The sequence below is a fragment of the Sphaerodactylus townsendi genome, linkage group LG03, assembly GCF_021028975.2.
Source record: "Sphaerodactylus townsendi isolate TG3544 linkage group LG03, MPM_Stown_v2.3, whole genome shotgun sequence".
Lineage (NCBI taxonomy): Eukaryota > Metazoa > Chordata > Lepidosauria > Squamata > Sphaerodactylidae > Sphaerodactylus > Sphaerodactylus townsendi.
In genome coordinates this window covers 84,144,937-84,172,683 of record NC_059427.1, presented here as the reverse complement: position 1 = coordinate 84,172,683, position 27,747 = coordinate 84,144,937, and the positions used below count along the sequence as shown (strand labels likewise).

The 27,747-nt window shown below is 39.7% G+C and overlaps 1 protein-coding gene across 14 annotated transcripts in view; it reads right to left on the bottom strand.

Moving 5' to 3' along the window:
- COL23A1 (collagen type XXIII alpha 1 chain) overlaps positions 1 to 27,747 on the bottom strand; it is a 415,005-nt gene that overhangs the window by 45,202 nt on the left and 342,056 nt on the right. For 12 of the 14 annotated variants that reach the window (XM_048491177.1, XM_048491173.1, XM_048491185.1 and 9 more), the window contains 5 exons: positions 22,177 to 22,203; positions 18,006 to 18,032; positions 17,062 to 17,088; positions 4,047 to 4,163; positions 3,542 to 3,577 (listed from right to left, as the gene is read on the bottom strand). In XM_048491177.1, the coding sequence (XP_048347134.1) occupies positions 3,542 to 3,577; positions 4,047 to 4,163; positions 17,062 to 17,088; positions 18,006 to 18,032; positions 22,177 to 22,203 (234 nt within the window). The remainder of the gene's footprint in view (positions 1 to 3,541; positions 3,578 to 4,046; positions 4,164 to 17,061; positions 17,089 to 18,005; positions 18,033 to 22,176; positions 22,204 to 27,747) is intronic. The other 2 variants (XM_048491181.1, XM_048491183.1) reach the window with 1 other exon arrangement.

Below are 27,747 nucleotides of genomic sequence, written 5' to 3'. Positions count from 1 at the left end.
CAGACTGTGTGAATTTGTAACTTCTCAGGCAGACCCATCCAATGGGCCAGATGCCTAGCTGCAGCACACCAGCCTGCCACTCCCAAGGATGCTTCCCAGGGAGGTTTAAAATGCAAAAAAGCCTCCCTGCCACTGGGAAGCCACCATTGGGCTTAATGGTCTAACACCACTGAAAAGGTGGTATAAGTCCTAAGCCCTGGCACAACTGTGGCAATGGCCAGGTGGGAGTTAACTAGCGCCAGCTCCTCCCAGACTACTCCAGACTACAGCGGCAGCAGGGGGGTGGGCAGGGATACAGTCACGGTGTCCAACGCCATATCCCACCACTGTGGAGGGCTGTGGCAGCCCCCTGCACAGCCTCACATTCCTTCCATCGGTGGATTTGGCCTCTCCCCTTTGGATGGGGCCATAATACATTTAGGTACGCTTCTGTTGCAGAATTAATGTGTGTCTATTGTACAAACATGCAGGAAAATATAAAACCGTTTAATATTTTCTTAACATTCAAAACTATGCTAATCTGGGAGGAACCATTACAAATTGACATTTTTAGTTCGTCTCGTGGATGCAGTGATACCCATAAAAATCACCACATTTTGAAATATTTCTAGGAATTAATGTCCTATTATCTTTTCGTTGGTAATTTTGTATTTTTTAAAAAATGAAACACAAGCTGTGTAGTTGAGAAGTGGGGGAAGGGGAGACAGCAGCATCATGGCTGGGGATGGCACAGCAACAGCCAGCTCTAGGATGGCAGAGCAAAAGGTCATTCCACAAACCTGCAGTGACAGTCATGTGTTGCTGGCCTTGGCCTCCCCCCCTCCCCCACAATCCGGGAGGAAATCTGGAAAGGTGTTTATAAAGGGGGAGAGGCCTTGCTATTGGCTGCTGCTCAGGGAGCTGGGCTGACTTCTGCTGTTATTCCATTGCATGGCTGCTTGGTTAGCTTCCAGAGCAGACTGGAGGCAGAAGTGTGCTGGTAGGGAGCCTTTCCCACAGTCCATTACTATAGCTCTATGAACTGCACCACAATTTCTGCTGGGGTAACTACAGGGAAAAGTAGGTGTTCCTGGAACGAAAGAGCACAGGGAGCCAAATAACACCAGCCTTGCACCAGAGGTGTGATGCCACAATGGCTGCACCAGCACCCCTGTATTGCGCTCCCATGCCACTCCTTGACTAGGGGGCAAGTGGCATTTATACTGGCATCCTGGCCATGCCACCTCCGCAGCACTTGCTGCCCCCTTTTGGATTGTGCTGATTGTGCTTAGTTTCACCAAGTTATACTAATATAGTGCATTATGTAGCTCTCAAATATGGTTTCTGGTATTCCCAGTGTCACCAGTATGAGGTGTGATTAGCTGATCAAACTAATTTGAGCCAGTCTGAGAGTCCCCCATACTTAAAAGTCACTCACAATGAATTATACAAAACTTTTAAATTCTCTTGACATCCTGACACATTTTCAATCAATCAATAACATGAAGAACACAATCTCTGAATGGATAACTATGAGCTGCAACACTGGAGAACAACTGCTTTCAAAAGCAGGAAGCTTCAGGAAACATACCAAATGTGAATTAAACTGGTGCCACAAACAATTAGTGGTGCAAGAACCATTCCTCTGCAGTATGGTTCTTCAGCACTACATAGTGTGGTGCAGACTAATTTAATTAAAGCCCATATGTTCAGCTTTCTCTATGTTGTACATTCATACAACTTCATAATGAGCTGCAATTCCACCGTGGACAAGCAGCTCTTATGTTATTGGCTGTATGTGAGTGCGAGTGAAGCTTCTTTGTGGTTATTGGTACAAGTATTTCGTTATCACTTCAAGATTACAGATTAAAAACTTCAAGAATTATTATATGGGCATTGTATTATGGCCCCACAATGCTTTATAAACAACAATAGTAGTTTGATAGAAATGACCACATAGAAACATTTAACAAGATTAACAAGAGACACTGGACCCTGTGTAATCTCCACTTGGGAGGTTGCCTGCCACTTTTTTTTTTTGGTTGCTGTCTTTGGTCTAGTATTACTTTGCTAGACCTGGTCAATTTCATGCCTTTTCACTGAAACATTTTAACAAGCAGTCTTTCAGATTGTTCTGAAATAGTAGTTCACAGAGCGGGAGGAACTACTGTGGTGTGGGAGGGGAAAGTAGGGAGGAACAAGAAAGCCTGAAGAAAGCCTAATGTGTATCAATCTCCTTTGCTTTCCCTATGAAGGGAGATAAAAAGTCACACTTTGAGAGCTTTCAGAAACAGTGGGGATTCTCTGATTGGAAAGCGCAGTGAGTTGAAAAGGCAGGAAAATGGGTTCAATAACTGAGAATCTAACCTGAAGGGAATGTACACTCAATGCGAAGGAGATCAAAAGTACATAAATGCAAGATCTTACTGTATTTAAAATCAGCACTGAGACATTCTACAAAATATATATCCATAAGTGAGTTATGGAATTATATGGACCATTGCTCATACATAAAGAATTAAAATATGTTTTATTGAACTAGTAAATAGAATTAGCTTTAACAGCATCTGTCTGTAGTAATCACTGAAACTGGCCCAGGATAAACAGATTTAATACAACTGTACATTTTTCTAAGTACATGGAGCACAAATTCTTCTGCCTGGGACTCGGCTGGCACATACAAATACTTAGCCAGGCCATTATGGAGAACTGGAGACTTGTAGTTGTTTGCTAAGGTTTCGGGACTGTGCTTGGGGGCTGCCACATCTGATGAAATGGACTTTCTGAAAAAGTCTCAAGGTTATTCCTGTTTGAAGCAAGTTACAGTAGTCTAAACCTAAAGGTGACCATTGCATGGGTTGCTGTAGCCAGATCAGGATGAGACAGATAGGGGGCCAGTTGCTTTACCTGGTGAAGAGAGAAAAGTTCCACAATGGAACTTATTGTGAACTGTGCCTCCACTGATAAGGAAGCATCCAGGATCACCCCCAGACAATTGGTGGTCAGTGCAGGTATTAATTGCAGCCTATCAAGGGTGGGGAGCTGGCATCTCGATCCCAGATTTTCCCAACCCAGTCACATGACCTCCATCTTTGATGGATTCAGTTTCAGCTGCCTCTATCTCAACTACTTTGCCATGGCCTCCAGACAACTGGCCAATACATCTTGGGTGGTAGCCAGATGGCTGACCATCAACAATTATACCTGGGGGTCATCACCATATCAGCAACTCTAGATGGAGGAGGACATGGAAGAGTTTGAGAAAAGATTCATAGTTTAAAGACAGAGAATCTAATGTTGCAGTGGAAAGCCAACTCCTTGAAGCAGACTGTTTTAGGTCCTGGAAAATTATGCCATCCAATTTTATCTTAGCACATATGGTAGTAGTATACTTTGTGGAATAACAAATGAAACCATAGGCAATGAAACCAACAGTTATTATAAGCAAACAGGTCACAGAGCAAAACCAAAGCAGAAATGATACACACATCTGAGCTAGGATAGGCAATCATCCCATGCTTACTATGTGTAAATTTACTAGTATCAAGGACTGTATACTGACCTTGATACCTGCTTCTCCAGATTCTCCTTTCTCACCCTAGAAAAATATACATTCAATTATTTAATCAAGAACAAGGAATAAATTTCTAAAATCTGTTTTCCAGAAGCCTCCTTTAAAACCTAAAACTCAACAAGGATGAACTGAAACTTTAAGAATCTTTTAAAACATTGCAGTGACTGTGGATGTAGATTAGTGTTAATTCATTAACTAGTTTCAACATATGAAGCTACTGAACTATATCATCTTTATACTTAAAGTTAGTACTAACACAGGTGAGCCACCAGCACTACCTTCATCTTGATCTCCTAAAAGAAATGTAGATGAAATACCCCAACTCAATCATATCTGTTCAGTAGTTAATAACCATTAATCTGTTATTCTTCCAATTAGAAAACAGAGCACTCTTAGGATTATTTGCTGAAATGCATCATGAGGAGAATACTTCCCCTACCAATGCATGCATATTAGTCTACTATAGCTCCTTTTGCTATTAACTGCTTCTTACGGGGAGGCCTTGGGGTCCCCTTGGGCCATCTTTTCCTGTGTCTCCAGGGGGCCCTCTTGCACCTGGCTGTCCAGGAGGACCTGGTGGGCCAGCAGCGCCATCTTTACCTTGATCCCCCTATAAGAAGTTTAGACAAAATATTATATTGTAAAAAATGAAGTCACCGATTATAAGCTATAGCTGCAAACACTCTTTTCAGCACAATGAAGGAAATACCAGAAGACATGGCAAGGGAATATAAGTGTTATGAGAATAATAATTTAGGGTGAAAATTGACCCATATTTTCATAGTATGAAATCTCACTGAGAATATGTTTTTATTATTTTGGACTTAATTATCTGACTTAATTATTTGGACTTAATTATTGTTAGCATTTTTAACTCATCAGTACCCAATTTGTGTACAGGCATGCTTTAAAGTGGTCAGGCAGAGTGTACTCTATGACAGTGTCCCCAAACACTGGACTGTAATGCTTCAGGTCCACAAAACTACCACAAGACAGTTAAAAGTATTCCCTCTTTCAATGAGAAGCAGGTAAAAGAAATGCAGAAGGATTCAGGTTCTTTTAAATTCCACAGCAGTAGTATGAGAAAGCACAGAACGGAACAGAACTACTGTCCAAATTTACAGAACTTCTGATCCATACTTCCAGATTAAACAGAAACCCACCTCAAGAGACTAAAAGGTAATACAGAATCAATTCAATGAATAGGCAAACTTTGACATTTGTAAAACTGGATACTTTATCTGAATACATTTAGTGAAGTTCCAAATATCCAAAATTGTTGAGCCTCAATAAGCACATTCATTTATTTTAACATGCATCTCAGTGAATTCTTGCATCTGTAAGACCTGTTTATTTATTTGTTGTATTAAAATTCAGTCTTTCTTAAGGAAACACATACCAGAGAGTGGTAAGCTGCAGTACTGCAGTCAAAAGCTCTGCTCACAACCTGAGTTTGATCCTGATGGAAGTTGGTTTCAGGTAGTTGACTGAAGGCTGACTCAGCCTTCCATTCTTCCAAAGTTTGTAAAATGTGCACTCAGCTTGCTGAAAACAAAGTGTAGATGACTGGGGAAGGCCTTTACCCCATAAGCAATATTTGTATAGTAAATGTAGGGATGTGCTGTCACCATGGGTCAGTAATAACCCAGAGTTTGCATGGGGGACTACCTTTACCTTTTAAACTTTCTTAAGGCTATGTACTTAAGGTTTCAAAATGATTTTGTCCCTGAATGCTAATCAAATTGAGACCTGTTCAGTTTTAAGAAGGTTGCTGCTTATGTGCCTTTATGGCTATTTAAACTTTGTAAGGTCAAGACAGGTAGTAGTCTGCTGAAATATTAATAAAATTTTAATGCAATGTGTGCAGAAAATACAAAGTACTGTTTTAAAATGAAAAGGGGCTAGATGTTATAGCAAGAATACACACAGAATTGAATTGTTAGCGTAGATCTCATATCACGCTCACAGCGGGTTACTATTGAAGTCAAGAGAAAATAAAGATAAATTAAGACAACTATAATGACCGATTCATACTAACCACTCTCATGGGATTGAATCCTATGGAAGGGTAATGAAAGAATCACTGATCTTCCTAATTTTTCCCTCTCCTCAGCACGCATTTCCAATCCCAGGAAAGTTTATTCCTGGGTCCCAGGATCTATGTGGCGTAATAGCCATATGGGTTGGAAAACTGTAGTGGGAAGAGGGAAGATGACAAAATCACTTTCTCCTCCTCCTCCTCCTCCTCCTCCTCCTCCTCCTCCTCCTCCTCCTCCTCCTCCTCCTCCTCCTCCTCCTCCTCCTCTTGTTAGTGAAGCTCTCTTCACAGAACAGGCAGGAAAGGGCAATTTTACTCCTTCCTTCCCACTACAGCTTCCTGACCTATGCTGTTATTATTCCACACTGATCCCATGACCCAAGAAATAAACTTTCCTGCATTCAGAAATAACTGGTGGGGGGAAGGGAAAGTCAGGAAAACCTGCACCCATCAGCACTGCCACACTTGATTCAGCCCATAATGTATACAATAGATACAATCCAGACAAATGTGCAGCCAACTGTGTGTGTTGGCTCAGAACAGATTTTTTATTTTGTTGTTTTCTTTCTCAAATTCCAGTCCTCAAATGGCAAAGCAATTTGAAAATTCCAAAGCAGATTCCAACATAGTATGGACAACTATTCCATAAGCAGAAATTAAAATTCTAAAATATCACTATTCATTACTTTTAAAAAATTGAATGCTTTTTATCTCAATCCTGCCCACAGCATGTCTACAATGGCCATCATTACATCTATTCTGCCGATACATCTATTCTGTTGATAATACAGCTAAAAGGAAGGCTAGCAGAAGACTGAAACCACATCTCTGAGATATATAATTTGAATGACACTGGCTACCAATTATCATTATTTTAACCTGGATGATAATCTGCTGTGAAAAATAAGAACTCAAGCATCTAAGGTGGGGCTATTTCAGCACATGGAGATGACATTAACCACCTCCCCCACCCAAGACTGGACCATAAAATTCTTTATAACATCTGGACAGTATATTCACAATGACAGACTTGTATTTAATGTCATCCTACTATAAATCAAGAACTTAACTTTATGGGCCCAGGCTTAACATCCTTGGAAAGTTCCAGTTCAGAAAATCTCTTTACTGAGTTCTATGCTGAATAACCGAATCTAAGACAGAACTGGTTCCTATTAATCTATTAAAGGTTTTGCAGTTATCATTATTATTTGTGGTAGGCATACTAAAGCCGTAAGGATTCTGAAAATAAAACATTACAAGATCACAGCCACTTTCCAACATGGATCTATCAAATAGGCCAAAAACCAAGATCTTGATCAATTTTCAAATTTTAATTTTCAGAATCTAATTGCTGGGAAATTGTTGGGAAATAAGATAGGATCATTACATTTCTATGTTTTCTCTCTCTAAGGTTTATTACAGAAAGCGAAGCCCTGATGATGTGAAGTCATGACCAGAAATAGGATTTAGGATTTCAAATGCAGTGTCTTGGGTTATTTATATAATTCAACTATATTTACATTAATTGAAAAGTATATTTTTTACTTTTTATCTTTTATGCCTAATAAAGGTTTTTGGATTGGATTGGACTTTTTATCCTGCAAAGCTCAAAGGGTTTGATACAATAACTGCAGTTGCAAAGGAGACATATATAATCTTTGTTTTAAAATATTTGGTTATGTAATCTATTGCTGCATAGGTTTTAAGAGATTAAGTTTTTATGCGCTGATTCGTTGATTGTTGAATTGATTTGTTGATTGCTGCTCATTGGAATAGCCATGTTGTGAGCCGCCTCGAGCCCTTCGGGGATGAGGCGGCCTATAAGTTTAATAAATAAATAAATAAAAATAAATAAATAAATAAATAAATAAATAAAGTCTCTGAGGCCGTTTCCACAAGGAGGCGAAAGCGGCTAGGTCGGCGCATTTTGCGCTGACCCAACGACGCTGGGACTCTCCGCATGGACAGTCCTGGAAAGAGCCGGGACGCCGGCGCCGTGGAGCGCTGGCGCCCGGCCGACCCGGCGTGTCCCCGGGCCTCTGGCACGTCGCCGAGGCCTGGGGACACATCCCCCCGGCCCTACACGCCTGCTCCAGCGGCACAGGGCAGGGGGGCGTGTCCCCAGGCCTCGGCGACGCGCCGGAGGCCCAGGGACAAGGTAAGTGCCGGGAGGGAGTGGGGGGGGGAGGCGTCTTGAAGGCATCTTGAAGGCATTTTCAAGGCGGCGTTTCCCCAACAAGTACGCTTCTAAGCGCACTGGGGAAACGCTGGCTTTGCGCCGATTGGGCGGCGCGAGGGCGGCGCGGCTGCGATGCAGCTGTGTCCCCTGTGCGAATGGCAGCCTGGGGATGGCGTTTTTGCTGTCCCCAGGCCGCCATATTCCGCCCGTGCGGAAACGGCCTTAGGGATTTATGGGCCTAGGGTTGCCTGTCCCAGTGGGATAGCTGCCCTCAGCTTTCATTTCCTGCCCATTTTCAAGGAGGGGGCAAAATTTGATGTTGGGGAAAAAGATACAGGAGAAGCCAGTGTCTGGGTGCCCCACAGCTCTGCAGTGGCCAAATCAAGAAGTGGGCGCTGCCACAAAGCTACGCTGGTGCAGACTTTAGTGCATGTGGTGGGCATTGCCGGGCATGGAGTCAGCTTTAATAGACTTCCATCCAGGCTTTCAAGCCGGGAATGTGCAGCAGGGTTCTGCCCTATGGACTGCTTTCCAGGTGGCCAGGTTTTTTTGATCTTTAATTGCTCCTTGTGCTACCTGAAAGTCTTTGGAGGCTATGCAACTGCAGTGCTGTCTCCAACCATCATATAAACAATTTTGGCCAGTGGCCAAAAGGATTTCATATTATTGAGACATTCATTGAGGCTAAACTGTGTTCATGGCAAATAACATTCACTTTGGTGGAAACAAATGAAGTATTTTCTCAACATGATTACAATAAGCCATAAGTTCAAGGTCAGCAGGACAATTGTTTAAAATGGTAAAGTGTGATAGTTGCCAATATTATATTTTGTTTTTACTTTATTGTAGTTTAATGGCAAACTACTGAATAAATAAATAATTCTGATTCTAGTAGTCCTGTTACATGGTCAACTTTATTACTTACAATTGTTAAGAGGTATTATTAGAATGTAAAAGTGAAAAAACAGGAGAATAAAATGACAGCAATGAAAGAGACATTATTAGAACATTAATTAGAACAGTAAAAAAAGAGAAAATCTCACAAGAAAACACAGCAAACCACAGGTCTAAAAGCAATTCTACCTTAAGAATTCGTCGGCTAAAAATATGCTGATCAGAGAGAAATCCATGACTGAGGCGAGGAAAAGCCATCTAGTCAGTGTGTGGCAGGAAAGATAAAGAGGTCAAGACAAATGTTATGATGACAGAGTAAATTTTAAAATTTAATTCAGCATTAAATAACACAGGGATCCCAGTACTGAGTTAAGAACTGGTATTTTGGGAAAAGTAGCCAATAAACGGTAAACAAAAATTGCTTTAAAATACATTATTCACTAGATGGCATATTGGGTGGCATGAGACTGAACATTTCTACATTAAGTAAACATTCAGTTCACAGCTGCAAAAACAAACTAGCCATTCTTATTAATTCAATTATTTCATAGTGTTTGCATTCTTAAAAGGACAACAATGTAATTTTACTTCAAGTGTCATAATTTGATAGCAAAATTCTTGTATCACTGGTAAACCTTCTTTTGGAAGACTCCTCAGCCAAATTTCATCTGGCTGCTCTTGTCTGGAGAATGTTTTCTTGGGAGAAGGGTACATTTCTGGTTCACATTTTGATTAGAGATGTTGAATCTGAAAAGTTCAGTGTTTATACTTTTATAGTAATCAGGGTGTCTTGGAATATGTATGTACAAAGCATCAGTTTTCTTCATGTCAGATAAATTTAGCTTGAGGTCAAATGCCCCAAAGTGGCGTTTCTACTCTATCTCCCCATACTTTCAGAGATAACATGAATGGCCACTAAGTGTTTTGCTGACAGAATACCTTCTCAGTATCTTCCTGTCTGGCTCCAGATTTTATGACTGTTCAGCACCAAGTTAAAATTTTCCCTTTCCCTTTTGTTTTCAAGCAGATATTCTGAGATTGCCGATTTTTCTTGCATAGCGCTCTTATTCTTTTATAAGTGCTGCTGTTGCAGTTGCAGTTTGCAGTTGGTGTGTATTCTTATACTGCTGTTTTACTGTATTGGTTCATTTTTTTTAATGTTTTACTGACCATGTTATTTTAATGCTTTTCAATTACATAAGTCTCAAAAACTGTGTTGGCAATATAGTATAAAAGTATATTAAATGAATAAAACATTAAATACAATTTTGACTAGTCTAATGACTATCATATTGAGGTTTAAGCTAACAAAGCTTTCAATTTGTGGAATTATTCATAGGGCAGCACACCAAGATCACAGTGAATCTCAATTATATCAAAGTACATTAAGCTCTAAAATAATGTCTAACCTGAGTTACTCTGTATATATGGTTTATATAGAAAGAAATTTTAGCTTGGCTGCCTTAACAGACAACTCTTTCAGATAAAAATAATTTTTGACTGCCCAATAAACTTGTTTTTTTAATGTATTGAATAAAGTATGCAGTTTACACTATGTGATTGCAGATGTTTTTTGCATCTTCATGGATGAAAAGAAAAATGAATGTGATAGAAATATCTACATGCAACAAATCCTACAGTTCTCTCAAAGCTGGAATCCATAATTTACCACTGCCATAGAAACAAGTTGATGAGAAATGTGGACAAGATGCATGGAAGTGGAACCAGGCACATCACTCTTCAGGTTTGAAAAGGGATGGAATAGTTTGCTCTATGACATTTGGAAAGATGGCCAGCTGCTTACATGGATTTGATTGAGGAGGTCTGGTGATTCCCAAACTGCATTTAGCATATCTCACACAGATGTTTTCCAGTCTCTTCATCTAACTGCTGTTCTGAGGTAAGGAACCTTAAACTGAATGTAGAACTATTTGTTTAGATGAATTAATCAAATCTCAGCTGAAGGATAGACTAACCTCCCACTACTGCATATCTGGTTTCATATAACTACCAGCAATGTCAGAGTAGTAGCACACATTAAAAGGGATAAAAGATAAAATATTTAGTAGAAATATCAAGCTGGGGATGAGCCAGGACAATCTAGTTGGAAGCAAATAGTTGGAAACAAATAGATATCCCCTTAAGTAATCAAGGGCCCTTTCCGCACGGTGGTGGCAGTGCTTTTCCACCAGCATAATTTATTTTGGTGGAGGTGTGGGGACTGCTCGCACAAGCAGTCCTGGCTCCCTCCCTAGCCAGAGAGGCGGCTCCACACGGACCTGCCTCTCAGTCACCCTCCCCCACTCACCTGCCTCTCCAGTGTCGCTCGGGAGGGCTGCAGGGACCTGCCCACGCTGCCCTCCGACCCCTGGAGGTCGGAGGACAGCGTGGGCGGGTCCCTGCAGTCCTCTGGAGCGACACTGGAGAGGCAGGTGAGTGGGAGCAACAGGAAAAGGGGTGGCAGTTTTCTGAAAACTGGCTTCACACCGCCTGGGGAAAGGCAGGACGGCGCTGCTGTGATGCAGCAACGCTGGCCATGCGAACGCTCTCCCAGGGACGGTGTTTTTGCCATCCCTGGGAAGCTTCATTTGGCCCATGTGGAAAGGGCCAAGGACATAATGCTCAGAACATTTACCTTGGAATAAGCCCCATTGAATAAAATGGGACTTACTTCTGAGTAAACATGCACTGGAAATGTCCTTTAGAAGTCGGTTGCCAAAGGAGTAGAATCTTGAGTCTACAGATTCCAGCTTCCAAGTGGGACCTGGGGATCTCCTGGAATTACAGCTTATCTCCAGACTACAGTTTATCTCCAGACTACTGAGATCAGTTCTCTTGGAGAAAATGGATGCTCTGGAGGGTGGATTCTATAGCATTGTACCCTGCTTAGGTCCCTGTCCTTCCCAGGCTCCACACTCCAAATCTTCAGGAGTTTCCTAACCTGGATCTGGCAACCCTACATCCCTAATTGGTGGTCTCTTGCACATTACTTCTATCATTTCTGACAAAAGCCTTGTAACAAGCTCTTTTCTCTCAGCTTGTTTCCACACAGCCAAACAACAGTGCCCTAGGGACAGTGAAAACGCTGTCCCTAGGGTGCTGTTCACACAGCTGACATGCTCGCACCCCCCAAGCAGTGCAAAGATGCCGCTTTTGAACCTTGCTCATTGAGTGAGGTTTTTCAAAAGCGGTATCTTCCCACTGGGGCAGTGCGAACCACACTGGCGTTAGGGTGCCACTTTTGGCCTCTCCAGTGTTTGCAAGGCACTTACCTTTCCTTCCTGTGCAGCTCTGGACTCTCCAGGGGTTGGACGGCAGCATGGGTGTGTCTTTGCACCCTAGGCTGCTCCATATGGAGCTGCCCCTGTGGGCAGCGTCAGCGTCGGGACTGCCCGTACGAGCCGTGCGAGCAGTCCCGAAGCTCCACCGGCTTTGTTTAAGCCGGTGGGAAGCTGCTGCTATGGCCGTGCAGAAATGGCCTCAGCTGGTTTGAATCTTGGTTTGAGCAACAGTGCTGATACAATCACGCTAATGGCTCCATTTATTTTGACATTTTAAATATTTATATTCTATTCATCTGTTATATTGAAATGGTGAATCATAATCACAGTCAAGGTCAAATATATTGCTGACTTTTGGAAATACTTGGCTATCAGCTACAAGTGACATTATAGTGATAGTTAGACAAAAGGAATCCCACAGAAATATCTCGATTCCCTGTAATTAGCATTTACATTCATTTCAATTTCACTTAGTGCCTTATTAAGAAGAAACTAACTATTGATGGACTTTATATCCATATTGCACAGTTTTACTGTTACTTATTTTTCTGTAAGTCAGAAGTGATTTAATGTACTTAAAACAAAACACTTACTGCAGCAACTGTCAAAAAAGTTATGCATAGTATATTTATTATGCAGTCGGTCTCAGTTCCTCAAATTTTTTATATACAGATATCTTTTTTCAAACTCAGTAAAACCTGCAGTTAGGTACAAAATGAATGCTGACAGTTGACAGAGTTCCATAAAATAATGTAAACTTTTCTCCACAGAAAACTTCACTGTAAATGATGAATGTTTCAACCCAGAATTCTGTTCCATAAAAAGCCTTATCTAGTTTCAGCATTAAAACTCCAAATTCCATGTTTAGGGGCAGTTGTGGGAGGGATAGAGGTACTGGAGGAGTGCTCTCGCATTCATACCCAGCTTGTGAGGCCTTCCAAAAAGCATTTGGCTTGCCACTGATGGCCAAAAGATGCTCAACAGAATGGACTCATGGCATGACCAAGCAGGACTCCTTTATGTCCCTCATTTATGTTAAAAGCATAGACTTCTTTTTGCCCACCACACTTGCCCTCATGGCAAGTCATAAACTCATTTTTATTTTATTTTTTTGCAAATCACATGCTGGAACTTTTGTGCTAGGTCATTCCAACTGCATGTATGACATATCTGATACAACTGTGATTGTTCTGACTTTCAATCTGAAGAAGGAAATTTGGGGAAATCTGTTAACAATGACATGCCGAGGATAAAATATAGCCTGAGTGCTTTTCTATAAGAGAAGATTTGTCACAGAGACCAAATCCACCAGTGAAATAGTAAAGTTCTGCAGAAGTTAGAATAGTTCATGATGCATAAAAGAAAAGCGTTTAATTCAGTAGAACTACTCTCTCAGAAAACTGAATCCTTTAAAGCAATGGTTCTTTTTTGGAGTCATTAACAGTCACTAATTATTCTCCTGTTATTGTCACCAGAGAGTGAAATCCACAACAATGCATCCTTCCATGTACAGCCACAAAGTAATTTTAGGAAATCAGGTCTACTACTAGGCTAAAGAAAAGGCACTGCCCAAGCAAGGAAAAAGAATAACTCAGGCCAGATGGTGACATAGGAAAGAATGTCCCAGAAAATGTATATGAGAGAACAGAAGGATTGAAAAGCCAAGGCAATGTTCTAAACATCAAGAAACATTTTATTTTGTACTTGTATATAAGAGAGAGAACCAAACTGTTAGCACCATAATCTGATTATTTCACAGTCCTGCTGAGAGGCCACAGCTAGGCTTTTCCTAAGAACACTGGGGCATGAACATATTTCATAACATGAACACTTCTAAATGCAGGGTATTTTTATGTGTAACTGGTAACATCTGTGAACTGCTTGCACATGTTTTCCTTTCTGTTAAAACATAAGACAGTTTTTGAATAAATTATCTTAGAATGGTTTATGTTTAATGCATGACTATGGTGCTCCTTTAGGCACAATGTTGGATCTAGCACCAACAGCCACTAAACTACTTTTTGCTAATGTTTTTCCAGGTACAATCTTGATTCATGATTTTAAATTGATTTGGTTTTCTTCATAAACTACCACAAAGTTTTCTATGCGACTAGTTTGAAGATCATAGTACGTGTCAGACAGAAGTTTCCAAATCCTCTTTTATGAGGTGCTCACAGATATAATTTGGGCAGTAAAATGGTGCAATATATCGTAAGTAGTTCAGCTCTTCTGATAGTGTAAGGAAATAATTCCCACTCAGAACATATTTTAAAGTCACCTGTGAGCTTGTTGTACAACCTGGCAAACTAATTCCCCATTTCCTCAAAATTAGAGACAATGGAGAAGGCATAGTTTCTTTACTGAAAAGGATTTAATGTATAATGTTTTGAATTATATAGTAAAAAGATGCTGGAATGAATTCAGAGCAACAGCATGTAATATTTAAATATTTTATGTTAATCACAATGTATGTGGACCCAGTTCCTTCTGAATTACTCCCTGTGTGAGGGCTAGCATATTACTGGGAAATCCAGAAATATGCAAGATTCCAGATTCCTCCAGTTGGTATCCACCCAGTTTAGCATATACACAGAATTATTAACTTAACACAGTTTTTAATACAAAACCATAAACTTCAAAAGCAATTTTGAATTTGAACTTTTTTATCTCCTTCTCCCCATTTTCTTGCAAACATCTTTGAAGGTTTGAAACTCTGGCCCTTTCCGCACAGAGGAAAGGGCGCCTCTCCACCGGCAGAAATTATGCCAGTGGAGGGGAGGGGGTCGTTCGCATGGGAGCATGCGAGCGGCCCCTGCAGAGGCCAGCACAGAAGAGGCAGCTCCGCATGGAGCCGCCTCTTCTGCGTCCCCCCCACTCACCTGGTCCTCCAGCGTCAGTCTGGAGGGCTTCAGGGACCCGCCCATGCTGCCCTCCGACCTCCAGGGGTCAGAGGGCAGCGTGGGCGGGTCTCAGCAGCCCTCCAGATCGACGCTGGAGGACAAGGTGAGTGGGGGGGACGGGCCAATGGGAAGGCGGCGCTTTCCCAAAACCTCCCTTGGGAAGGGAGGTGAAAAGTGGCGCCTTCATGCCGCTTGGGGCTGCACAGGACGGCACTGCTGCATTGCAGCAGCGCTGCCTGTGAGAACAGCTGCCCAGGGGCGGCATTTTTGCCGTCCCTGGGCCGCTGTAAATGGCCCGTGCGGAAAGGGCCTCTCTTTTATTTTAAAAATGAAACCCCAAATCCTTACAATTCTGCCTAAAGCGTTGGCCAGCAGGCTTGCTAACACTGCTGAATCCATTGCACGTTGCCACACAATAGCTTTTAGATGGCAAAGAAGCAACCTGTTAAGATAGAGGTTCTGGTCTTATTTATCATCCTACTGCTGATCTGTAACTTCACTGCTGTTAAGATTTTTTTTTTAATTCAAAATAATTTCCAGGATACCTCTTTCTTATTATGAGGAAATATTTTATTTCAATGCTCAATTACCTACATAGATACAAATAAGACACTTGATAAAACTGTTTACCAATCTGGGCATGGGGAGAAGATGGAAAAGAAAAGAACTATTTTTTGCCTACAAACAAAAGTGGATCATTTTTAGCTCAGTCTCATGTGGGTATGCATATTGTTTGTACGGTCTCATGTGGGTATGCATATTGTTTGTACTGGATTCAGTCCCACTCTGTAAAATTAAGCCCAATGAGAATGAGTCACTGAAAGTAAGATATCCATATGCTAGATTGTAACCTCTTCAACAAAACTTGATTAAATTCTTACTTTTATAGTTAAATGAGGCAATTCTATGGATAAAGATCAAGAAAAGATTAAACAAGTTCACAGTCACTTCTCTGGTTACTATATGTTGTTTTGTTGCCTTTTAACATTTTATCCAACTGATTCTTGTTTCAGTTTAATATGAACAAACCAAGAAACAAGGAGTCTCATCTCATAAAGGCAACTGATAGCTGACTTATGAAAGCACAGTAGAAATAAGAGGCTTTCTTTGCTGAATTAAGATCCGTAAAGAACACTTGTAGTGCAGTCATAGTTCTAATGTAGAACCCAAAGCCAGAGAATTAAGTCAATAATTTCTTGCAATTGTTAATATGCAGTAAAGTTGAGAAAATAGGATGTTTTAAAGCATTAATGTGTACACAGTCATTGCATCTTCAATGAATTAGTGCTAGTTGTCCTCTTTAAACTCATGTACCTCTAAGTTTGAAGAGTAACAAGTTGAGTACACCTGTTTGTAATTTACTCTTTATAATTTGGCGCAATTTGGATTGAATGTTGGTTAACAACCAGTGCCATTTTGATTATTTCAAAGAGACTGGATGCTCTTGAAGCAGATATTAAGACTGCTGAGAAGCTTATAAGGTCCAATGTGATGAATGAATCCATTATGGTAGTCTGGTATGTCTAAGTTGTTTTGTGTAATTATGAGTATTGATGACCTTATTTGTATATTAGAAGGTTATCGAAACAGGATAGAACCAGCAGCCTCTCAGTGAACTGTTTTAAATTACTTTGGATAAAACTGTTGAACAGCCTGAACAAAATAATGAACTATGACTCCACTATAAGTGTTCTTTAAGGATCTTAATGACAAAAAAACCTCAGTAAAGAAAGCCTCTTATTTCTACAGTGCTTGCACAAGTCAACTGTCAGTTGCCTTTATGACATGGGACTCCTTGTTTCTTGGCTTGTTTCAGTTTAGGCTGTGCAGTTTATAATATATACAAAATAATTAAGGCACTGTATTTCCATCCCAAGAGTTTCAGAAATCCCTCACAAAGGCAGGCCTTGCCCCCTCCTAAAGAATTTACAGTCTAAACCAGCTGTCATCAGGCAACAGAGGGTGAGGAGAGAAAGGTATGGGTAGCAAGAGGTTAATATGAACAAAATGCAGCTTCACAAATTTAAGGATGGAGGGATGAGAACTGATGAACCTAAATAACATATTCTTATTTTCCACCAATTTTTTTCTTACAATATAAGTTTGAAGGGAAGAATGATGATGATCCAGTTATAATCTATTCTTTTTTCTTTTTCTGTTATCATAATCAAATCTCAGAGACTTCAGAAACGTTAATAACTATTAATGGTGCTTACCCTTGGGCCAATGTTTCCTTGATCACCCTATGAAACAGAAAAATGAACATTTCCTTTTGTTACTTTTCATTTGTTTATCATTTCCAGTGTCCTTTGGATAACGTCCCCCTCGTCACATTTTCCCTCTGTCACGGACTGACTTAACGTCTATTTTACCTCAAAGATCCTTGTGAGGCAAGTTAGGCCAAGCACAAGTGACTGGCCTTGAGTCATCCAGTGAGATTCATGGCTGAGTCAGGAGTTGAACTAAGGTTCCTTTAGTTCAAATTCAGTGCTATAACTACTAAACTACATTACATCCAGTACATATAGCAAACCCAAATTAGAAAGAAAAATCCTTAAGATGGAATGAGAACAGCATCTTAGTCTTCATGTTTCCTGTACATCTTACACATTGTTCTAGGTAAAGACTTGAGTTGGACTGAGAATGGTTTGTTTACAACAAAGAAGGTGCATGGAACACCGTGGAAATAACAACAAACTGTAGTACTCTCAGGCACAAAAAGACTGCAAAATAGTGATTCGCAAATAGTAGTTCAGGAACAATAAACTAGGGACAAATGTTACACCACATGGGATCCAACTGTAATTTAGCTACACTGAGCAACTGGTGGGATCCAAATCAGGACAGTATTTCAGATGTTCATCTCTTTTTGAAAAATATTTTCCCCTGGATTCCAATTGCTAATGCCAGCTTTTCTTGCTTTAGGTTCCAGAAGGGGGAGAAAGAGAGGTACTCATATTTTTTGCCATTATTTGATATAGTTTAGCCCCGATTTAGAAACTTTTCGAAAGGATCAGTATATTAATGACCCAAGAAACAACACGGCACAAAAGCCAAACAGAAGACTATATGGAAAAAGAATGTGACATCACTTACTAGAATGTTTAAGAACCAACATCATGAGGAACTTAAAAACAGTTTTCTGAATAAATTATCTTACCTTATCCCCTTTTGGTCCTGGAGGCCCCTGTAGAAAACAAAAAAAAAATAAGTTCATTGCTTATAAACCTATAGTTTTGCTACAACTTCCTCTTTCTAAAATGAATCAAAACAGATTGTTACAGCATGGACATTTACCCTAGACTCAAGTGTTTATTTCATTATTAATTACAATAATTACCAAATTGGGTGTTTTAAAATTATTGTAATGAATATGAAAACAAAACAAATTCCCCATCTAAATCCTCATGATTTTCTTTCATTTTGTTCTGGTTTCTTTCATCATTACAGTCTCTTCCTCTGTTCGTTCCATTTTCTAGGGCTGACAGAGCCCTGCTCAGGTCAAGAAATTCCCTGTACTGGAGCCCTTTCACCCAGCATCAATCTGCTGACCAGGAGGGTCTTACAGGCAGGAAAATTAGGCCTATGTTGCTGGTGATGTGGTGATGTCACTTCCAGTGCACATTGGAAGTAACGTCATCACATTGCTGGTGATGCAGGATGCTCTGGTATCTAGGCAAAAACTATGATAAAAACTTCTATCATAGAATTTTTGCCCTAATACCAGAGCACCCCTGAATTTTTCTCTGCCTAATATACAACCAACATTTTTTAAAAAAATTATTGCTATCTCAATGATAACAAGAGATGCCAAATCCAGGGTGGGAAATTTCTGAAGATTTGGGTATATTGTCTGGGGAGAGACTTCAGTGAGATATGATGCCACAGAAGCTACTCTTCAAAGAAGCAACTTTCTCCAAGGGAACTGTTTGCTGTGGACTGGAGATCAATTGTAATTCCAGGCCCAACCTGAAAGGTGGAAATCCTAGGAAATTTAACCAGGTTGTAATCAGGTCCATAGTCACAAGTAACAATCTAGAGGGGGGTACTGTCATTTTTAAAATTCACTTCTGTAGAATTCAGTTTGCTGAAGTGTGGTCTAAAGTGAATTGCACTTGATCTTAGCAGAATTGGGATTACCCTCCTTAAGAGCGCATGCAGATGTACGCATTTTAAAATATTGGAAGAAACAATTGTCCAGTGACCCAAACTCCTTGTGTCAACAGAGTCTGAGGTTGAATCTGGTCCAAGAGAAACCTCGCTCAGAATATTTGATCTCCATGCAAACACGCTACTCTATACCATATGATGTTCTCAACAATGGTAGCCAGGGACAGAACTGAGGGACTAGATCTTCCATTAATAGATAGAGATCAAACCAATTAATTTAAAGTTGCCCCCTTCGTTAAATTTTTAAAGATCGCCATATTGAGAGAATTTATCAACTTATATCTTTACAATGGAATTTACCAACTTGAGATTTCAGGCCATATCAACGGCAGTGTATAGTGCACGATGTAGTAATATACTAGTACCTAACTACAGATGTATCTGTGGTAGTGACACAAATGAGGACATTCTGCACTACGTTCTGGAGTGTCTCCTCTATGATGACATAAGTACCAAATACATTAAAGGACTTCTTCCAATTGCGGGGGACACTGATAACACTGGAAAATTGATCTGTCTATTATCTGATGGTGATCCATATATTACCAATCAAGTAGCACTTTTTGCTCTTGCTGCAAGAAGAATCAGGTTAAGTATGGTGTAATGATGTTGTGTTGTATTACAGATAAGGATATCTATGGTATTAATTTAGTTATTTTAGTAGGTTAGTATATTTGGGGTATCTTGCGTACATTCTAATTTTATGATGTGTACGAGGGGATTGTGAAGGCTATGGCCAATAAACTTATTACTACTACTACTACTACTCTAAAGTGAATTGTTTCTCCCAATAGTAGCTGAAGGTGTTAGGAGACAGAAAGGGAGTTACTATGGCAATTTGCTGAAAAAATCCTTGTCTTCCCTTTGCAAGGCTTCAAGCTGATTTTTTAAACAATGCAAATGGAGGCTTCCATATTTATTGTCCCAGCTCCATCTGTGCAAAGCAAATACAGGAGCTCAGAGAAGTTTGGACTGTAAACTCTTTCTTTTTCAAGACACTGAAATCATAAGCAGCGTATCTGTACATTGTATGTGAACTGTCTAAGAACAACTTCCAGTTGAAATGATATCTGCAGGATTTTGTTTTTTGCAACTGACATTAGAAAATTTCAAACAGTGTCCTCATCTGAGCATTTGAAAATAGCACAGATACCCAGGAGACCCAGTGCTGGAATAAAGAACAAATAGGATACCTTCTTTGAAAGTTATTATGTCATACTGGTAACATGTTTTTGAAAGTTATTATGTCATACTGGAAACATGTTTTTGAAAGTTATGTCATACTGGTAACATGTTTTTGAAATGAAAACACTCGCACGGTAGTAGGGTTTCATGTGGTTACAGAGTTGCTTGCTGCATCCTCAACTTTAGCCAACTGTGCTGTTTTTATACAGATGGGAACAGTACACTGAAGAAGTATTCAAAAGGGATGCAAGGATGACAGATTCCTTCCAAGAAGAATCTTTTGAAGAAGAGCCTACAATTTTAGAAAGTTAAGTGAAACCTGCATTGAAAGGAATTGGGAGAAATAAAACACCAAAAGTAGATGGGATATCAGTAGAGCTATTCCAAGCCACAGAAACAGTGTCCATCAAAATCTTAACAAGAATATGATAACAAATACGGAAAACAAACAATGACTGATAGACTGGAAATTCTAATTCCAAAAAAGGAGACATCAGACTGCAGCAACTATTGGACTATTGCAATAACTTCTCATGCAAGTAAAGTGATGCTGAAAATCTTACAACACTATTACCATACATGGAACGATAAATGCCTGCTGTTCAAGATGGATTCAGAAAAAAGAAGAGGTACCAGAGATCATATTGCAAACTTACTTTGGTCACTGGAGCATACAAGAGTATTTCTGACAAAAATCAGTTTGTGTTTTACAGATTGCAACATGTTTCATAGATTACAGCACAAATTAAAACTTTTTACTGTGTAGATCAAAAAACGCTATGGATGGTTTTAAAAGAAATGGGGGTGCCACAACATCTGATTGTTTAGATGTGCCACCAATACTCTGGAAAGGAAGTTAGGATAGTATATGGAGGAACAGAATGGTTTCCAATTGGATAAGATGATGTATTTTATCTCCATGCCTTTTCAATCTATATGAAGAAGAAATCACAAGGAAATCTGGATTAGATTTAGATAAAGGTGGAGTGAAAATTGGTGGAAGAAACATAAACAATTTGAAATCTGCACAGAATACTACATTTTCCACAAAAATTAGTGAAGAACTGAAGCAAGTCTTGATGAAGGTTAAAGCAGAAAATGCCACAGCAAGATTACAGCTGAACATCCTGAAGACAAAAGCAATGATTACTAGGGAATTATACAACTATAGGGTTGATGATGAAGAAACTGAAATAAAGAGTTTCTATTCCTCAGCTTCATCATCAACCAAAAGGGAGACTTCAACCAAGTAATAAGAACTGAGACTGGGAAGGGCAGCCTTGAACGAACTAGAGAAGATCAATAACTTTAAGGAAGTGTTGCTGATGAACAAGAGCTACTTAATTAATGCCATAGGATTCTCCATTAATATGTATGGGTGAGAAAGGTGGACAATGAAGAAAACAGACAAGAAGAAAGTTGATTCCTTTGCTGTGCAATGTTGCAGGAGAGTTTTACAAATACCATGGACCACTAAAAAGACGAATAAGTGGGTTTTAAATCAAATCAAGCATGAACTCTCTCTAGAAGCGATAATGACCAAACTGAGGCTATTGTACTTTGGTTACGTTATAAGACAATAATCACTGAAAAAGACAATAATGCTAGGAAAAGCTAAAGACAGCAAGAAAAAAGGAAGACCCAACTGAGATGGATTGACTTAATATGGGAAGCAGCAGCCCCCAGTTTCCAAAACCTGAGATTATTAACAATATGACATTAATTCATCGGGTTGCCATAACCTGAAGGTAATTTGTCACATGCTGTTAAACATAAGATCATGATCAAGATGTTAACTTAACAGCAAGGTTCGCAAAATACTAGTGTTAAAAGCACATTAACAAGTTCATATGGAAGTCTGTTAGTGAAAATTATGCAGCAGCACAGCAACAACTTTTCCTCATCATTCTGCGAAGATCTAAATTTGGACTCTTGTTTAGTTCATCCACATTTATGCTACTCAAAACATTACTTACTGGCTTGCCATCCAAACCAAGAGGGCCCTAAAACAAAAGAAGAAAACAGTGTATTATAAAAGGAAATTAGTTTATAACTCAGTAAATTTGGACTTACCCTAAAATCTTTTCTATACATCCATATCATTTAAGGTAATGCCCGGTTGAATTTTAGACTTTGTGTGATAGTCCTGAAAATCCTTTCCAATGTCTTTAGTACAATATCCCATCCTCAAGTAATAGACATGGATAGAAACATACTTGCTGTGGGTGACAGATACATCCACCTTTTAAAAAACTTTCTTAGAAGATCACTTCGGAACAGGAGAGTGGCTGGGAATATTATAATGTAACACACCGGTAAAAGCTGTATAAGAAAACTACATCTGGTATTTGCAAAATCAACAGAATATTCCTCCAGAGAGATCATAAAACATAGGAGACCAGTAGATGTGTGAACAAAATTAAGTAGGCAGAGAATGGAGGAGGTGGTGTCACTTGTTACTAATCCAGCCACATCAGATATACGTGACACTTGCAAAACCATTTTAAACAATAATAATATAGACTAATGTGCTATTAAAATAAAATGGTATGTTCTGGTTCTGAATAATGGGAAAATTTCATGCCCTTATAATAAAGGCCTTGAAAGACAACATGTAGACTGTGCGCTTTGAATGAACAAGTGCACGTTTATTGGAAAAATATGAATATACAGGAAAAAAAACCAAATGTATTTTTACTGGATCTTACTTTTTTTAGCAATATTCTGTTTCTTTGCCAGTTACACACACCAATTCTATTTTAGTACTTCTTAAAATTTTTAAAAACTATTCTACCTTGTTACATAATAAGTGGGTTCCTGCTCTTCATTTACACATTGCCCCAAATAACATCTGCATGTTTGTTTTTAAAAGATTAATCATTAAAAGTTATAAAAAGCAGCATTGCCATATTTCCCAGAAATCTGAATGTTAACAGGTAAATGGTTCTCAAGAAAATGGTCCTAAGGTTTTCAACCAATCTAGATTTTCAGCCTCCATCTTAAACAGAAATCTGGAATTTAAAATTTACAGTAGAAACAGGACAAAAATGCAAAATATATAAGCACTGATTTCTCCTTCCAACACTTTCCTTTGTTTTGGCTAATCTTTAGCTTCTGTAACTGTGCAATGCAAAGAGGGGCCATAAGTCGCACTGGAAGCAATGTGATCCCTGCACTGGTGTCATTCCCTTTACTGCTGCCCAAACAAGCGTGAATTCTGATGCAGGGGCAGTTACATTGGTGTCAGGGTGTTGCACAGTGACCAAATGTAGAAGTTTGCCCCTGCACTGCTGGTCCTCCACTGTTGGAAGCTAAACCAGCATGGATGGGGGGTATTCCAGTGATGTTCCTGGGGACAGAGCTGACTTCCAGGGCCCTTTCGTCCCAGGAACACCCCCTTTTCTGGGCCCAGACGTATGCCACCAAAAAAGAGTGACATGAACTGTTGCCCTAAATTGGACTTTTCATGGCTGACAGGAGTTTTCCTTGTTTTTGGTGGTGGCTGTGCCATCAAACGCTTCTTTGGATGCAGCATGGCTGTGCCATCCCTGCCCACCATGCATACCCACCCTCTGGATTGGGTATAACATTTACTTGTGAGTGCTACAGTGCACTGAGGGGCCATTTTTCTGCAAAAAGTGCTCTTGGCTGAGTACTGTAAGGACATACACATACTAGAAGGCTACAGCTGATAAACTCCCTACTTCTCTGCCAGCTATAGGTACAACTGTGAAAATTGCAGTGGGGAACAGGTTTTGCTCTCTGTTGTTTGGTATGTCAAGGGGCAGTCACTGCATTTTCTGTTTCTGCTTCTTAATGTAAGAACTGGAAAAACAGTCTACTTCTGACTCATTTGTTAAAAATGAACAGCAATTTTAAAAGGAGGTGAATGCCCATGAGGAATATGATCACTTACTGCCAGATCAAAAATGTTATAATATAGGACAGCAGATAGCGCTGACTAGAAGCAGGTGTTATGGAGCTGAGGTAGAAGTTAATTTCATCACTCAATGGAATTAGATGATTTTCACATATACTCTGAAGGTGTGATTTTATTATTCATATTGTATATATTTGGCAGGATAGATGATGTGTAAGGAGGAAAGTTGCCCAGGGGAATCAAATTGCAACAGAAATTATGTGGGCAGTAAGAGACATATCTAAATAAATAAGAAAGATTCGTTGGGAGAAAAGGGAAGGGGAAATTCTAAAACAACTTGGAGGCATCTCTGGGTATATGTAGTGCCTTTGTACTTCAAGCTATTAAATGCAGTGAGATACACACACACATGACTTTATTGTTTTGTGATAGTATTGGTTGCTACTCAGTTTTTTACTCTTGCAGATTATTTAATGTGCTGTTGTTGCATACTTGGGCTTCTGTAGAATTCCTGGCAGAGTTTTATGAAATCTACCCACCATATTGACAATCTGAGGATCAATCTGCTATCTGTGATCAGATCCTCTGATGTATTTTTAACCTTAAAGAACCACCACAAGGAGTCTCCCTTTTGTATCTGGACTAAGGACTAAGGAGCATAAGGTATCTTTCTTCTTGATTATTTTTCCTGTAAAAATCCCTGCCACCCAGTTTTTATCATAGTATTAGGGGAAAAAAGACTAAGGTACCTTATATTTCCCTCCTGGGGCTAACAGAAATTTAGAGGGACTAAAACTAAAATCTATAGAAAAATGCCACAGCCTAGTCTATATCTGGGGTCCCCATGGCTGCTTTTTAACATTCAAATATATCAGGAGGAAGAGTAGTAGTAGTAGTAGTTTGGATTTATACCCCACCTTTCTCTCCAGTAAGGAAACTCAAGGTGGCTTACAAACTCCTTTTCCTTCCTCTCCCACCAACAGACACCTTGTGAGGTAGGTGGTGTTGTGAGAGTTCCAAAGAACTGTGACTAACCCAAGGTCACCCAGCAAGAAGGTGCGGAAACACATCTGGTTCACCAGATAAGCCTCTGCCACTCAGGTGGGGGAGTGGGGAATCAAACCAGGTTCTCCAGATCAGAATCCACCTGGTCTTAACCCTACACCACTCTGGAAACCCAATCATATATTAAAATATGTAGTTCAGCTCTGTAAAAGTCATTTCTTTGGAATTTTGTACATTTGAATCAATATAAGAGAAAGTAATCTCGCTCTTTCAATCTTATCTTGATTCTTTTCCCCAGTACATAGAAATATTTAAAATTGCTTTACATGGACCAGATTTTGATCCATTTAGCTTATCTACTTGGGTGCTCAAGCCTAGGGCATCCAAAATCCTTTACAGGCCCTGGAGTCTGGACACATGTTGCCTCTACCATGTCCTGAAACAGCAACATTTTCTATATCTTCTCCTTTTCCTTTTTTTTTAAAAAATATTCAGCCTAAGGAAACAGTTCTGAGAAATTCAAAGCTACCTTACTACTTGCCTATACTGTTCTACTTTTGAAAACTGGAGTTGGCTCCTTAGCTCCATCTCTTTTTACCTTCCTAAAGCAAACACTGCCTTGTTACTTATTAATATTCTGAACTGTTTACTTCTGACACCACATTGCTATATTATACAATGAATATCTAAAAACCCTTTCCACTCTTTCAACAAGGCAGGTAATCTCCTGCAGTCAAGAGAAAGGTCATGAGAGTAGGATAAAAGAGTTAAGAACTCTGAAAATTACAGTGACAAAGAATCCTGCTTTCTTTGTCACTGTAAGATAGTCAGCCAGGAAACCTTTCTGTGGCTTCTTCCTTCATATCTTTATTACCTGGCTGATACACAGGCAAAATCCTTCTAAGATACTAATAAATCTGATTTTCATGCAAATAATTTGTCACCCAGATTTTTGGGACTGTATTATGGCAACTGCTACAATGGTAAAGTTAAAGGAACTTTGTACAAGTATGAAGATACAAAGACCAACATTAATGGCATGTGATTATTCTAAAAGTCTCTCAGGAAGCAGCAGAATTATTGATTTGGAAGAAGGAAAAAAGATGATAAATGGCAGCGCACAAACATCTAAAGCATCAAGAGAAATAGCAGAAAAAAGCAGCAGAAGCGCATGCTCGATCAGATCTCTCCTACTGCTTAGTGAAAGAATATGAAAAGGGGACAGTGTCCACCTACATAGTGCTACTCAATAAAAGAATATTGTAAACAGATTAAGAACAAACATTGTTCTCTATAGCAGAATAACAAGCAGCTCTGTTGCTACAGGTAGCTATTAGGAGATGCTAAAACTAAGGGTGTCTGGAAATTTCAGATGATGCTTTTACTATACACTGTTTGTACTGAACACCCATTTGTACGACAAAATAACAAGCCAACACAGCCTTCATATAAGACATTATGAATAGAAACATGGTTTCCTGAATGGTATTGTTTCCCAAGTGGCTACTGGAATGTCTTTAATTATAACCAATTCCACAAAGTACTTCCAGTAATGTCTGGCCTGGCACTCAACTGTCCTGCATACAGAAAAGAGGTCCTTCTCTGGCATGCAGTAAAATATATTCTCCACAGTGGTAATAAAGCCACAACCAATTATGAATACTTACAGATGAAGACATTAACTCAAGTATCTTTACAAGCAAGTCCTATATATGTTTATTTGAAACTATGTTCAAGACTTCAGTGTTTACTGACTCCTAAGTAAACATGTGTTTGACTGGACTGAATACACACACACGTATGTATGTATGTATGTATGTATGTATGTATGTATGTATGTATGTATGCATGTATGTATGTATGCATGTATGCATGTATGTTTTGTTTGTGTGTGTATCATATCCATTAAGTGCATTTTCCTCTTGGAATTTAGCATCCAAGTAATAAAGTATTTTTAAAAGCCTATAGATACAGCCATTCTTGTGCAGAACTGTCATAAAACATTAAAATAAAGTTTCAATCATCTGTGGTGCCAGGCCATGTCTGATCTTGAGTGACTGCACATGGGAGGCAGAGAACTGAAAAAAGTGAAGCCAGTGGAAGTAATTGTACCACTGAGTACACAGTCAAACATTTGGCAATTGCCCCAGCCATTTCCCATGCTGCCACTTTGAATGGTAAAGCTGAAATACAAGAAATCATTCTTTCTTAAGCAGAACAATATGGTGTGGAAGACCTCATTCATTGACATCAATCCTTCAGTTGAGACCTATAACATCCATATGTAATGCAGACGGAAACAGAATAGATCCTATGCTATGCTAACAGTGCACTTCTGAGGAGAGGGACCTCTCAGGAGGTGGTGTGACCACAGTATTATGCTGGTGCACGGGGCATTCATACTGGTGCAGGGGAACTTACTCTAGTGTCAGGGAGATATGTAGCAGCATAATACCCGGGCACCAATGAAGCCACAGTGCCAGGAGTCCTGGTGCAGGAGCCTGTGCCAGCACTGAAGGGGATGTTCTGGTGGGTAGTGCCGGCTTTAGACGGGTTCCTGAGCTTTTTTGGGTCATGAACACTCTCTTTTGGTGAAATTGATTTATGATATGTTGTCCCCAGTCACGCCACAACTACTCTCCCCACTCACCCACCTCAAGAG